At 41.4% G+C, this 13,387-nt stretch overlaps 1 protein-coding gene across 2 annotated transcripts; it reads left to right on the top strand.

Annotated features, from left to right (window-relative positions):
* Nucleotides 1-7,072: 7,072 nt before the first annotated feature.
* LOC311136442 (complement component 1 Q subcomponent-binding protein, mitochondrial-like) lies at nt 7,073-10,030 on the top strand. 2 transcript variants are annotated; one of them, XM_084170570.1, is made up of 6 exons: nt 7,073-7,483; nt 8,165-8,315; nt 8,554-8,647; nt 8,756-8,851; nt 9,051-9,176; nt 9,505-10,030. In XM_084170570.1, the coding sequence occupies exons 1-6, from the start codon at nt 7,231-7,233 to the stop codon at nt 9,652-9,654; spliced, it is 870 nt and encodes a 289-aa protein (XP_084026696.1). In that variant the 5' UTR covers nt 7,073-7,230; the 3' UTR covers nt 9,655-10,030. The 2 variants fall into 2 exon arrangements, with proteins under 2 accessions (XP_084026696.1, XP_084026695.1); XM_084170569.1 differs by having other exon boundaries at nt 7,097-7,483; nt 9,033-9,176.
* The last annotated feature ends 3,357 nt before the right edge of the window (nt 10,031-13,387 follow it).

The following is a 13,387-nucleotide window of genomic DNA, read 5'->3' on the forward strand; positions in this document are numbered from 1 at the left end:
GCACGCGTTGTCTCTCAAATACATTGTCACAGTCGTTGGTTAGCTAGCTAGTGAATTTGAATCATATTTGCATAGACATGACATCAGTCAAAACAAGACATGGTATCAAGAACAAGATAAAACTAGCTGAAACTAGCCCCATACGATTCCCCACATGGCAGCTTATTGTCACTTTTTATAGCTCTCTTGCCATCCAGAATCACAACACATGGCCTTCTTCCCCATTGAAGCGTGACGTCAGCTAACCCGTCTGTGACTGAAGTTACAAACTAAAGCTCCTGCAAATGTAGTTACAAGCTGACATTCTTTCTTAATTTTTTTTCTCTATTCTAGCTATTGCCTAATCATTGCCTGTTGCCACATATTTGCTACACAACCAGAAATGAGGTCTCATCATGATTGAGTTCAAACACTCATTATAAATATTTGCCTGTTTCTTAGCAGCATAGATTAACTCACAGAAGTAGGATGGCACGGTTATTTCTTCAAACAAATATATTTAACAACTGACTTAAATTAGCTGTATATATTTAAATATTGGCACCTGGTCTAACTTATTGGCTCTTTGTCACTTGCTTAAAAAACAGGACATACAGGTAACTGACAAAATAAAGGAAACACTTGAGTAAATGAGGGGTACAAAGTATATTGAAAGCAGGTCCTTCTACACAGGAGTGGTTCCTGAGTTAATTAAGGGTCCTTTCTATCCGGGATCCTTGGTCCGTCCTTATCCCATTGAAGTTGAAATTGAAAATGGTTTAGAGTAGGGACATCCCAAAGATTCCGGATATCACTAACTCTTAATTAAGCAATTAACATCACATCATGCTTAGGGTCGGTCATGTATAGAAATGCCCAGTTGCCCATTATTTTGGGTACCATGGCTAGAAGAAGGGATTTCAGTGACTTTGAAAGAGGGGTCCCAAATGAGCGAGCGTGTGTGTGGGTGTGCGCACGTGTCACCAGATCTCAACCCAATTGAACACTTATGGGAGATTCTGGAGCAGCGCCTGAGATCTCGTTTTCCACCACAATCAACAAAACACTAAATGATGGAATTTCGCATGGAAGAATGGTGTCGCATCCCTCCAACCGAGTTCCAGACACTTGTAAAATCTATGCCAAGGTACATTGAAGCTGTTCTGGCGGCTCGTGGTCGCCCAATGCCCTATTAAGACACTATGTTGGTGTTTCCTTTATTTTGGCAGTTACTTGTATATACCATCAACGCCACATGTACATATTTTCTGCTGACATATTGAAATATTTAGATATTATATCACAGTATTTAATTAGACATATGATAAGCAGCTGTTGCTTTTGCATAGAGGAGCCACTTTGCATAGGTTTTTGTGTGTATGTGTGGCTGGGTTAATACGATATGGCGTCTGTCAGTTGAGGTGGTGTAGAAGGAGTGAATTGAATGTCTTTAATTCGCAAATATCTGCTGTTTCAACTTCAGTCACTCTTTATTACCTGATGCATGGTTTGCTGCTGCTGTAATGTACATTAACTGGCAGCTCCAAAGGAAGATGCATTGATCTCTGGTCAAAGTTTATTGTGAGGTTGGTCACTTCATTTAGCCTGTTAAATTTGGAGCACTGTGCACAATTCCCTGTTAAACCATGTCCGGTAGTTCTACTCGTAAATAGATAATACTATGCATGGAGATAGTAGAGATTGGTTTGAACACTCAGGTTTTTGATACATTGGCAAACGTTGTGGATGGATTGGAATGGAATGTATCAGTTCTCTTCCATTCTTGTGTATAGTCCAGAGCAACTGAAGGATTGAGGCTGTGTGAGGTGGGCAGGAATTAAACAGGGTGTCTGTTGTGTAATGGACATGCCATTCTTCACCTTCACCTAATACTGAAATACCATTGTCTAAAATGTAGACTCTAAATGAATGCCAAATTTAGATTGTGAAGTGCATCTAAGATATGTGATTGCTGAAGATTTCGTATGGAGAATTTGATCATCTGCTGATAAATAATTTCCCCAATCAAGAATGGTTGTTTCAATGAGTGTGATCGGTTTAATGGATGACCAATGTCAATATATTTGATTGGAAAGTCATTGTTTTCAGAATATTTGCATTTAGAGGCATTGTTTTATTGGATGGTTAACAACCTGACCTGTGTTGAAGGTCAGAAGATTATTATAACAGATGACAGGGTGACTTTATATGATATACACTGGTTATTATATCCACTAGTATTTCTAGTAAAAACCTTTTCCTCAATTATTTTGTTTTATTTGCAACAACGAATCTCTTTTCAACTGCATGATTAAGTGAAGACACAGTATGACGGTACAGTATCTTCTAATATTCTGTATTATGTTTATCATTTGAGGTGGCAGGAAGCCTAGTGGTTAAGAGCACTGGGCCAGTAACCAAAAGGTCACTGGTTTGAATCCCTTAGCCAACTAGGTGAAAGATCTGTCTGTGCCCTTGAGCAAGGCACTTAACCATTTACATTTACGTCATTTAGCAGACGCTCTTATCCAGAGCGACTTACAAATTGGTACATTCACCTTATAGCCAGTGGGATAACCACTTTACAATATGTTTATTTATTTTTTGTGGGGGTGGGGTGGGGTAAGGGCGGGGTAGAATTATTACTTTATCCTATCCCAGGTATTCCTTAAAGAGGTGGGGTTTCAAGTGTCTCCGGAAGGTGATGAGTGACTCCGCTGTCCTGGCGTCGTGAGGGAGCTTGTTCCACCATTGGGGTGCCAGAGCAGCGAACAGTTTTGACTGGGCTGAGCGGGAACTGTGCTTCCGCAGAGGTAGGGGGGCCAGCAGGCCAGAGGTGGATGAACGCAATGCCCTCGTTTGGGTGTAGGGACTGATCAGAGCCTGAAGGTACGGAGGTGCCGTTCCCCTCACAGCTCCGTAGGCAAGCACCATGGTCTTGTAGCAGATGCGAGCTTCAACTGGAAGCCAGTGGAGTGTGCGGAGGAGGGGGGTGACGTGAGAGAACTTGGGAAGGTTGAACACCAGACAGGCTGCTGCATTCTGGATGAGTTGTAGGGGTTTAATGGCACAGGCAGGGAGCCCAGCCAACAGCGAGTTGCAGTAATTGCTCCAGGGTTGCTGTCAATAATGGCTGATCCCTGACAGCCTGAATTCAAAATTGATTAAATTAGATTTTTTTCACACCCATCTAAACACAATACCCCATAATGACAAAGTAACAACATGTTTTTAGACATTTTTGCAAATGTATTGAAAATAAAATGCAGAAATCTCTCATTTACATAAGTATTCACTCCCCTGAGTCATTGTACACTACCGGTCAAAGGTTTTAGAACACCTACTCATAAAAGGGTTTTTCTTTATTTTTACTATTTTCTACATTGTAGAATAATAGTGAAGACATCAACTATTTAGTAACACATATGGAATCATGTAGTAAGCAAAAAAGTGTTAAACAAATAAAAATATATGTTATATTTGAGATTCTTGAAATAGCCACCCTTTGCCTTGATGACAGCTTTGCACACTCTTGGCATTCTCTCAACCAGCTTCTTCATGAGGTAGTCACCTGGAATGCATTTCAATTAACGGGGGGGGGGGGGTATACAGAAGATAGCCCTATTTGGTAAAATACCAAGTCCATACTATGGCAAGAACAGCTCAAATAAGCAAAGAGAAACGACAGTCCATCATTACTTTAAGACATGAAAGTCAGTCAATACGGAACATTTCAAGAACTTTGAACATTTATTGAAGTGCAGTCGCAAAAACCATCAAGCGCTGTGATGAAACTGGCTCTCATGAGGACCACCACAGGAAAGGAAGACCCAGATTCACCTCTGCTGCAGAGGATAAGTTCGTTAGAGTTACCAGCCTCAGAAATTGCAGCCCAAATAAATGCTTCGCAGCGTTCAAGTAACAGACACATTTCAACATCAACTGTTCAGAGGAGACTGTGAATCAGGCCTTCATGGTCGAATTGCTGCAAAGAAACCACTACTAAAGGACACCAATAAGAAGAGACTTGCTTGGGCCAAGAAACACAAGCAATGGAAATGTGTCCTTTGGTCTGGAGTCCAAATTAGAGACTTTTTGGTTCCAACTGCCGTGTCTTTGTGAGACACGGTGTGGGTGAACGGATGATCTCCGCATGTGTATTTCCCACCGTAAAGCACGGAGGAGGAGGTGTTAGGGTGTGGGGGTGCTTTGCTGGTGACACTGTCTGTGATTTATTTAAAATTCAAGGCACACTTAACCAGCATGGCTACCACAGCATTCTGCAGCGATAGGCCATCCCATCTGGTTTGGCCTTAGTGGGACTATCATTTGTTTTTCAACAGGACAATGACCCAACACACCTCCAGGCTGTGTAAGGGGAGTTTGACCAAGAAGGAGAGTGATGGAGTGCTGCATCAGATGACCTGGCCTCCACAATCCCCCGACCTCAACCCAATTGAGATGGTTTGGGATGAGTCGTACCGCAGAGTGAAGGAAAAGCAGCCAACAAGTGCTCAGCATATGTGGGAACTCCTTCAAGACTGTTGGAAAAGCATTCCAGGTGAAGCTGGTTGAGAGAATGCCAAGAGTGTGCAAAGCTGTCATCAAGGCAAAGGGTGGCTATTTGAAGAATCTCAAATATAAAATATATTTTGATTTGTTTAACACTTTTTTGCTTACTACATGATTCCAAATGTGTTATTTCATAGTTTTGATGTATTCACTATTGTTCTACAATGTAGAAAATAGTAAAAAAATAAAGACACATCTTTGAATAAGTAGGTGGTCTAAAACCTTTGACCGGTACTGTAGAAGCACCTTTTACAGCTTTGAGTAATCGTTATATCCATGTCTGTATATCTATGTCTGTATCAGCTTTGCACATTTGGATTTGGCTGGGCTACTCAATGATTTTCATATTCTTGTTCTGTAGCCATTCTAGCGTTGCTTTGGCTGTATGCTTGGGGTCATTGTCCTGTTGGAACGTAAATCTTCACCCCAGTCTAAGGTCGTTTGCACTCTGAAGCAAGTTCTCATCAAGGATTTGCCTGTATTTGGCTCCATTCATTGTTCCCTCTATCCTTACCAGTCTCCCAGTCCCTGCCGCTGAAAAGCATCCCCATAGCATGATGCTGCCACCACCATGCTTCACGGTAGTGATGATGTTAGACTGGTGATGAGCTGTGCTTGGTTTTCTCCAGACATAGCGCTTTGCATTCAGGCCAAAGATTTAGATTTTTGTGTCATCAGAACACAGAATCTCATTTACATAAGTATTCACACCCCTTTGCTATGATATTCCAAATTGAGCTCAGGTGCATCCAATTTCCTTTGAAATTAGATGCACCTGAGTTAGGGGAGGGTTAAGGGAGGGTTTGGTCGGGGGGGCTTTACTTGGCTTATCGTGCTCTAGCGACTCCTTGTGGTGGGCTGGGCACCTGCAGGTTGACCTCGGTCGTCAGTGTTTCCTCCGACACATTGGTGCAGCTGGCTTCTGGGTTAAGCGGGCGGGTGTTAAGAAGCGCGGTTTGGCGGGTCATGTTTCGGAGGATGCATGACTCAACCTTTACCTCCTGAGCCTGTTGGGGAGTTGCAGCGCTGAGACAAGATCGAAATTGGGGAGAAAAAGGGGGTAAAATTCACAAAAATAAAATAATGATGATAATCTGTGGAAAGACTTGAAGATTTCAGTTTACCGCCGCTCTCCATCTAATTTAACAGAGTTTGAGAAAATCTGCAAGGAAGAATGGGAGAAAATCCCCAAATCCAGATGTGCAAAGCTGATACAGACATAGATATGGCAATTACTCAAACCTGTAATCACCGACAAAGGGGTGTGAATACTTATGTATTTCATTTTCAATACCTTTATAAAAATGTCCCCCAAAAAAGTTTTCACTTTGTCATTATGGGCTATTGTGTGTAGATGGGTGTGGGGAAAAAAAGTAATTTAATCAATTTTGAATTCAAGCTGTAACACAACAAATGTGGAGTAGGTCAGAGGGTATGAATACTTTCTGAAGTCAATATATGCATTGACTATTAAAGCTGTGATATGTATTTTTTGTGTGCAACCTGACCAAATTCACAGTTACAAATTTAGATCTGGCATTCTCATTGAAAGCAAGTCTAAGAAGCGGTAGATCTGCTCTATGCGCCTACTTCTATGCTTCCCGTTCTTACATTTCATTTTTACACCGGCTTCAAACAACTGAAAATACAATATTTTTGGTTATGGAACAAATATTTCACAGTGGTTTAGATGGTACAATGATTATCTTGCTTGTTTTGTCAAATAAACTGATATTAGGAGAACTATTAGAATTGTAACTACCAGGAAATGGCGGTACGATTTCTGCATAGCGCATCTTTAATACCAAAGATTATGGATTACATTTACATTAACGTCATTTAGCAGACGCTCTTATCCAGAGCGACTTACAAATTGGTGCATTCATCTTATAGCCAGTGGGATAACCACTTTAGAATATTTTTTTATTTTTTGGTGGGTGGGGTAAGGGCGGGTAGAAGGATTACTTTATCCTATCCCCGGTATTCCTTCCTCTCCACCCTAACGATGGGCAAAGCGGCAAGGTGGGCTGTCAGCTCCTGCCTTTCCTTTCTTTGGATTGGTGGATACATCTAATTATTGTAATCCTATTTTAAATATTCGATGAGGGTTGTTGACGTCAATTACCTGTATTCAATGGAGAGAGATGCTATGCTACTAGCCTCAGCTATGAATATGCATAGCCATCTCGATACTTTTTTCTCAAAGTTGCTGGGATGTCACGTGTCCTACTTATATCAGTACACTCGTAACAACTTAAGCATTACGAAACTTATTTTGGATCAAATAAACCTCACGTATAAAATAAGCCATACATTGTTTTGTTGACCAAATTCGACACTCATTGACCTCCATACAAAAACTTGCTTTGTGGGCGAAACAACAAAAAACTGCCACCTACTGGAGGGAGACATATTTTCCGTCGAGTTAGGCTTCTCTCTTCCAATTCCGCTCTGTTAAATAAATATTTCAAAAAACGTTGCAAAACCTCAGTGGGCTGGACCTTGTGATCACTTCCGGTTCAAAGTTTGAGGAGTTCAAGGTGTCCTTCCCATCTTTAATCAGTGGTCTTTCCACACGTGTTTTCTCAGGCAGTAATCTGTCTGTAACGGGTAACTGAAACTCGGGGCTTATCAAACCTTTGTATTTTCTTAGCTAGTCAAATTTACCAAACTATAACCATGCTAAAGTCTCTTTCCCAAGCGGTGAGTACTGCAGTTCGAATTTCAACAACCACAATGTTTTCGGCCCGAGCTCTCCAGCCTCTTACGAGATCGACATTATGTTCTCCAAACTCGGGAACAGTCCGACCTTTCACCCGGTCTCTCTGGATGATGAGCCAAAACGGGGCAGCATCGGGATACAGACCAAAACTCTTCAGTTCAAAAGGATTGATTCCTGTGTCGTGTGGCTGTGGATCACTACATACAGAAGGTAATAACTAGCTAAATTAAGTAGCTACTCTTGTGAGTACGCTAGCTAACGTTGGCTATATTGCTAAATATGACATTCCCTAAAAACACGCCACTTCTATACAGCTATATTTACGCAGCAGGTTAGTATAATTAGGATAAGGTTAGGAAAGGGGTTAGGGTTAGTGAAAATGTTCTCCTAACCTGCTAAATATGCCTCCTCAACTTGGACTTGTTGAACATAATTAACTAGCTGTATGTAAAGCAATGGAGGAATAGCTGCGACCTGAATGCAAAACATGGACAACTTATGTAACCGTTGTCATGTAGCTGACAGGTTGGACGAAATTGGCAACATAAATGTCACCAATGCGTTTCACCCAATGTGTGGAACATTCGTGTGTACATCTATCCGTAGCTAGTCATATTCATAGTTAGTTTATTGTTTATCAGGCAAGACTGCTTGTTCTACAGCAGTGCAAAAGGCAAAGCTGATGACGAAACGATCAGTAACTATTGAATGTGATGTTAGCTGGCTAGCTATCTTTGTGTCATTCAATGCACATGTGACCATGGAAATGGAACGTGGGTGTAATGTGTAAGGGTTGATTATCATAATCTATGGGTCAGTATATATGACTAGCATGTAGCTAATACTGACTTGTCTTCTGTTCTAAGATCCAATATAATTGCTCGGTTTCAGGAGACAAAGCCTTTGCAGATTTCCTTTCGGATGAAATCAAAGAAGAGAAGAAGATCCAGAAAAGCAATACTCTTCCCAAGATGTCTGGAGGGTGGGAGCTACAGCAAAACGGCACAGAAGCCAAACTCATCAGGACAATTTCTGGAGAAAAGTAAGACCATCTCAATATTAGTTTATGCCTGCCTGCTACACCAAGTAGATTAGTAAATTACCGGTACCGATACAATCACTGCAGACATTTTATTTGACCACATTAAGTGTTAACCTAGATGTTGTATTAATAAATCCATAACTGCACAAAATTAACTCGGTTAACATTATTTGAAAGTAATTTGAACTACATTTTGTATAAGCTGCTCTACATTGTCTGACCCTTTGTCCTTTTACAGAGTGACCATCACATTCAACGTCAACAACAGTATTCCCCCTAACTTTGAAGAGGAGGCTGAACAAGCACAGGCACAGAAGTCTGCAGAGAATGAGGTAAACCTCTTTGTACTGTCTTTTCCAAAATGGACACGCACTGCACTGAACGTGTTGCACTGTTACATTGTTTAGGTTTTGAACCATGTGTATTTTGTTTCCTTAAAGCCAGATATTGTGTCATCACCTAACTTCGTTGTCGAGGTGACGAAACAGGCGGCAAAACATTCCTTGGTGTTTGACTGCCATTATCCTGAAGATGAGGTAAGTTATCCTACAAGTGTATCATCATTGGCTTCATGTATAGTCCAGACCAAGTTCAAACAGAAGACATCTTTATCAACATAATTGGGAAGCATGCCCCCTCAGTTGGTGAATACTTAAGGCTTTATTGCTTTGTTTCTTACCACATTTAGTTAATAAGCAATATATCTGACAATGTTAGGCTAAATTAATTTTCCAGGCAAGCCATGGTGAAGGGGAAGAGGAGAGTGATATTTTTGCCATCCGTGAGGTCAGCTTCCAGCCTGAGGGAGATGTAGAGTGGAAGGAGACCGCCTACACACTCAACACAGACTCTCTGGACTGGGTAAGTCCTGAATCTTGGTCCATCTGTCTGCAAATGTAAATATCATTACAGATACTTCTGAGTGTCAATGATGACTTTGACTGCCTACAATATTAAATATTGGTCTTAATGTAGCCTTGATAGAATTGTGACACTTTTTAGAAAGCAACATGAGTTATAACCAGGAATTATTAAGCGTATTAGTCTCTAGACACCGCAAACCTACTCCCTCGACAGTTAAGGTGACTGGCTTATATTGCGTATCACACTAAAGGAGTCACAGGTTATCACATGGTTGCGGTTTAATTTTTGAAGTTCTCACTGGCCTTTCCTTTGTGGTTTACCTCAGGCCCTGTATGACCATCTCATGGACTTCCTGGCTGACCGGGGGGTTGACAACACGTTTGCTGATGAACTGATCAAGCTGAGCACTGCCATGGAACATCACGAATACATCAAGTTCCTGGAGGACCTCAGTGGTTTTGTGAAATGCAGTTAATGTATAGATAGAATAGATTCAACAAGCTAAGTATAAATAGATTCAACAAGCCAAACTAATTTCAGTAAGACACCATCCCCCTCTAGATTGAAAATGCAAACAAATGGAAAGTGTTTAATTTTGAGGGAAAGTATAGGCAGTGATTGAAGTCATTGCCCAGTTTGGGCACGTCAGTTATCATTGAGACTGTTGTATGTGAAGTTTCTGCCGCTTTGAACAATAATTTAATATTGAACTACTGCTTTCCTGCAAATGTGTCAGTGTTGTAAATGCTTCTATGTCTGAAAATAACGTTAATATATGAAGGCTGTCAGTGTCATTTGTCAACATTATGGAAGAATGTCACTGTATGACAAAATAAAATGTTTCATGAGTGGTTCAGCATGATTTTATTTCAGATAACATCCAAGCATGGTCAACTGACATTTAAAAAAAGGAGTAAAATAACTGGTTATAAATTGAGTTGGTACAGTTCCCTTATGCCAGGAGGCCAACATAAGTCAATGACTGCATGTTTTCTGATGCAAGCTCAGCCATCCTATTCAACATCTATATAACCTGGAAAATGCCTCAGTGGGAAATTAATCCAGTAATCATATCAAAGGACTTGTTTTCACTTGTACTTTGTACTGTTCATGGTTTTGGACATTCTGAGCTTGCTGCCTGCATAGGCTGCTGAGGGGAGGACAGGTCAATGGCTGGAACAGAGCGAATGGAATGGAATCAAACATGGAAACAATGTGATACCATTTCACTCATTCCATTACAGCCATTACCATGAGCGTGTCCTTCCCAATTAAGGTGCCACCAACCTCCTGTGGCAGACTCATACTGTGGGTACTCATGGGTAAAGACCACAGAAAACATCTACTGAGACACGACTCAGAACAGGAGCTACCAGTGGTCATGAACAACAGAGCGCTATGGCATGCCATCTAGCGCATTGCTCTGCCATAAAGTACTTTTTGCACTTCATTGTGCCCTCTAAGTAGACGCATACAAAGATCAACTGTCTTTTAGACATGTTCACACTAGCTCTGAGTACCATTCAGAACAAACTTAACAAACCCAATATTGCAGTATAAATCAAGTTTATTTCACAGAATAAAAATACACTAGAAGTGCAGAACAACAATACTCCCACTGACAGGATGATTCAAATCAGACAGTACACATTCTTCACAGAACTATGGACAAGTAGTCACAAGCCTGAAATCAGAATGAAGATACATTCAGTGTCCACATAGTCACTGTACTTTGCATTCAATTATATGATAGTCAATACATAACCATTGAAGAAAAGAGTAATTGCTTTGACACCTTAAATTAACAATTCTATAAATCAGTGCAACTTCCAGTTCTAATGAAGGACCCCTTAATACTTAATATTTATGACGGTTTTATCAGATGAATACATTAGGAATGTTTAACATGGTAAGTGAGGCTCAACATTGTTGCCAAGGCAAGGACGGTAAGTAGAGGGAGCTCAGTAGTGATACTTGGTAAGTGTCGTATTATGGCCTGGCTAATGTCCCAAACATAATTAAGTATGATAAACAAAGTCTTCCTGTGTCCCAAATGGTACCCCATTCCCTTTATAGTACACTGCTTTTGACCAAGGCTCATAGGAAAGAAAATATCCATTCAGGGCCCACAGGGCTCTGGTCAAAAGTAGTGTACTATATAGGGAATATGGTGCCATTTGGGATGCATTCAAGTGTTCAACCCAGTCAGTCAGGTACCTTGCGGCTTATCATGAGGTTAGGCGAGCCATCTGTATTGGAGACCATGGAGAAGACGGGGATTTGGTGACAGTCCTCCATGTGTTGTTACCCTCCTCTCCAATAGACACTGCAGCAACTCTGGGGTCAGCCGTTATCATAGTAAAGAAAAAAGTGGCTTACTTAAAATGATCATGAGGAATATCAGGGGTCAGGACAACATAGAAAATGCCCAACTATACTGAACAAAAATATAAACGCAACATGAAACGTGTTGGTCCCATGTTTCATGAGCTGAAATAAAAGATCCCAGAAATTTTCGATATGTACAAAAAGCTTATTCCTTTCAGATTTTGTGCACAAATGTATTTACATCCCTTTTAGTGCGCCTTTCTCCTTTGCAAAGATAATCCATTCACCTGACAGGTGGCATGTCAAGAAGCTGATTAAACAGCATGATCATTACACAGGTGCAGCTTGTGCTGGGCACAATGAAAGGCCACTCTAAAATGTGCCGTTTTGTCACACAACACAATGCCACAGATGTCTCAATTTTGAGGGAACGTGCAATTGGCATGCTGACCGCAGGAATGTCCACCAGAGCTGTTGCCAGATAATTTATTGTTTATTTCTCTACCATAACCGCCTCCAACGTCATTTTACAACGTCCAACCGCCCTCACAACCTCAGACCACACATAAACACGCCAGCCCAGGACCTCCACAGTCGGCTTCTTCACCTGCATGATCATCTGAGACCAACCACCCGGACAGCTGATGAAACTGTGGGTTTGCACAACCAAAGAATTTCTGCACAAACTGTCAGAAACCGTCTCAGGGAAGCTCATCTGTGTGCTCGTCGTCCTCACAAGGGTCTTGGCCTGACTGCAGTTCAGCGTCGTAACTGACTTCTGTGGGCAAATGCTCACCGTTGATGGCCATTGGCACGCTGGAGAAGTGTGCTCTTCACAGATGAATCCCGGTTTCAACCGTACCGGGCAGACGGCGTGTATGGCGTTGTGTGGGTGAGTGGTTTACTGATGTCAACATTGTGAACAGAGTGCCCCATGGTGGCAATGGGGTTAAGGTATGGGCAGGCATAAGCTACAGACAACGAACACAATAGCATTTTATCGATGGCAATTTGAATGCACAGAGATACCGTGACGAGATCCTGAGGCACATTGTCGTGCCATTCATTCGCCGCCATCACCTCATGTTTCAGCATGATAATGCACAGCCCCATGTCACAAGGATCTGTAAACAATTCCTGGAAGCTGAAAGTGTCCAAGTTCTTCCATGGTCTGCATACTCACCAGACATGTCACCCATTGAGCATGTTTGGGATGCTCTGGATCAGCGTGGACAACAGCGTGTGCCAGTTCCCGCCAATATCCAGCAACTTCGAACAGCCATTGAAGAGGAGTGGGACAACATTCCACAGGCCACAATCAACAGCCTGATCAACTCTGTGAATGAGATGTGTCGCACTGCATGAGGCAAATGGTGGTCACACCAGATCCTGACTGGTTTTCTGATCCAGGCCCATACCTTATTTTTAAAGGTATCTGTGACCAACAGATGCATATCTGTATTCCAGTTATGTGAAATCCATAGATTAGGGCCTAATTCATTTTTTTCAATTGACTGATTTCCTTATATGAACTGTAATTGTTGCATGTTGCGTTTATATTTCTATTCAGTGTAAAAAGGGCATCTTGGTTTGGGGGGTTGGTCAATTTTAAAGTAACTGTCCAGTGTTTCAAGATTTCTATGAAATATGTCCTATAATTACTTACAATATGAGTGAAATTGTTTTCCTTCCAAAAATTGTAATTCAGTTTTTCAAAAACTGCTTTTCTGTGTTTGAATTGTGTGGGCGTACCCCAACAACAGAATGGTGTGGGCTTATACCGGTCATAAAAAATATTCATGCGAGTAGACTGCTTATTGGCCAGCAAATCCTCCTCAGGAGTACATATATATACAGAGGGGAGAACAAGTATTGGATAC

This window comes from Coregonus lavaretus (genome assembly GCF_964263955.1).
Source record: "Coregonus lavaretus genome assembly, chromosome: 10".
Taxonomy (NCBI): Eukaryota; Metazoa; Chordata; class Actinopteri; order Salmoniformes; family Salmonidae; genus Coregonus; species Coregonus lavaretus.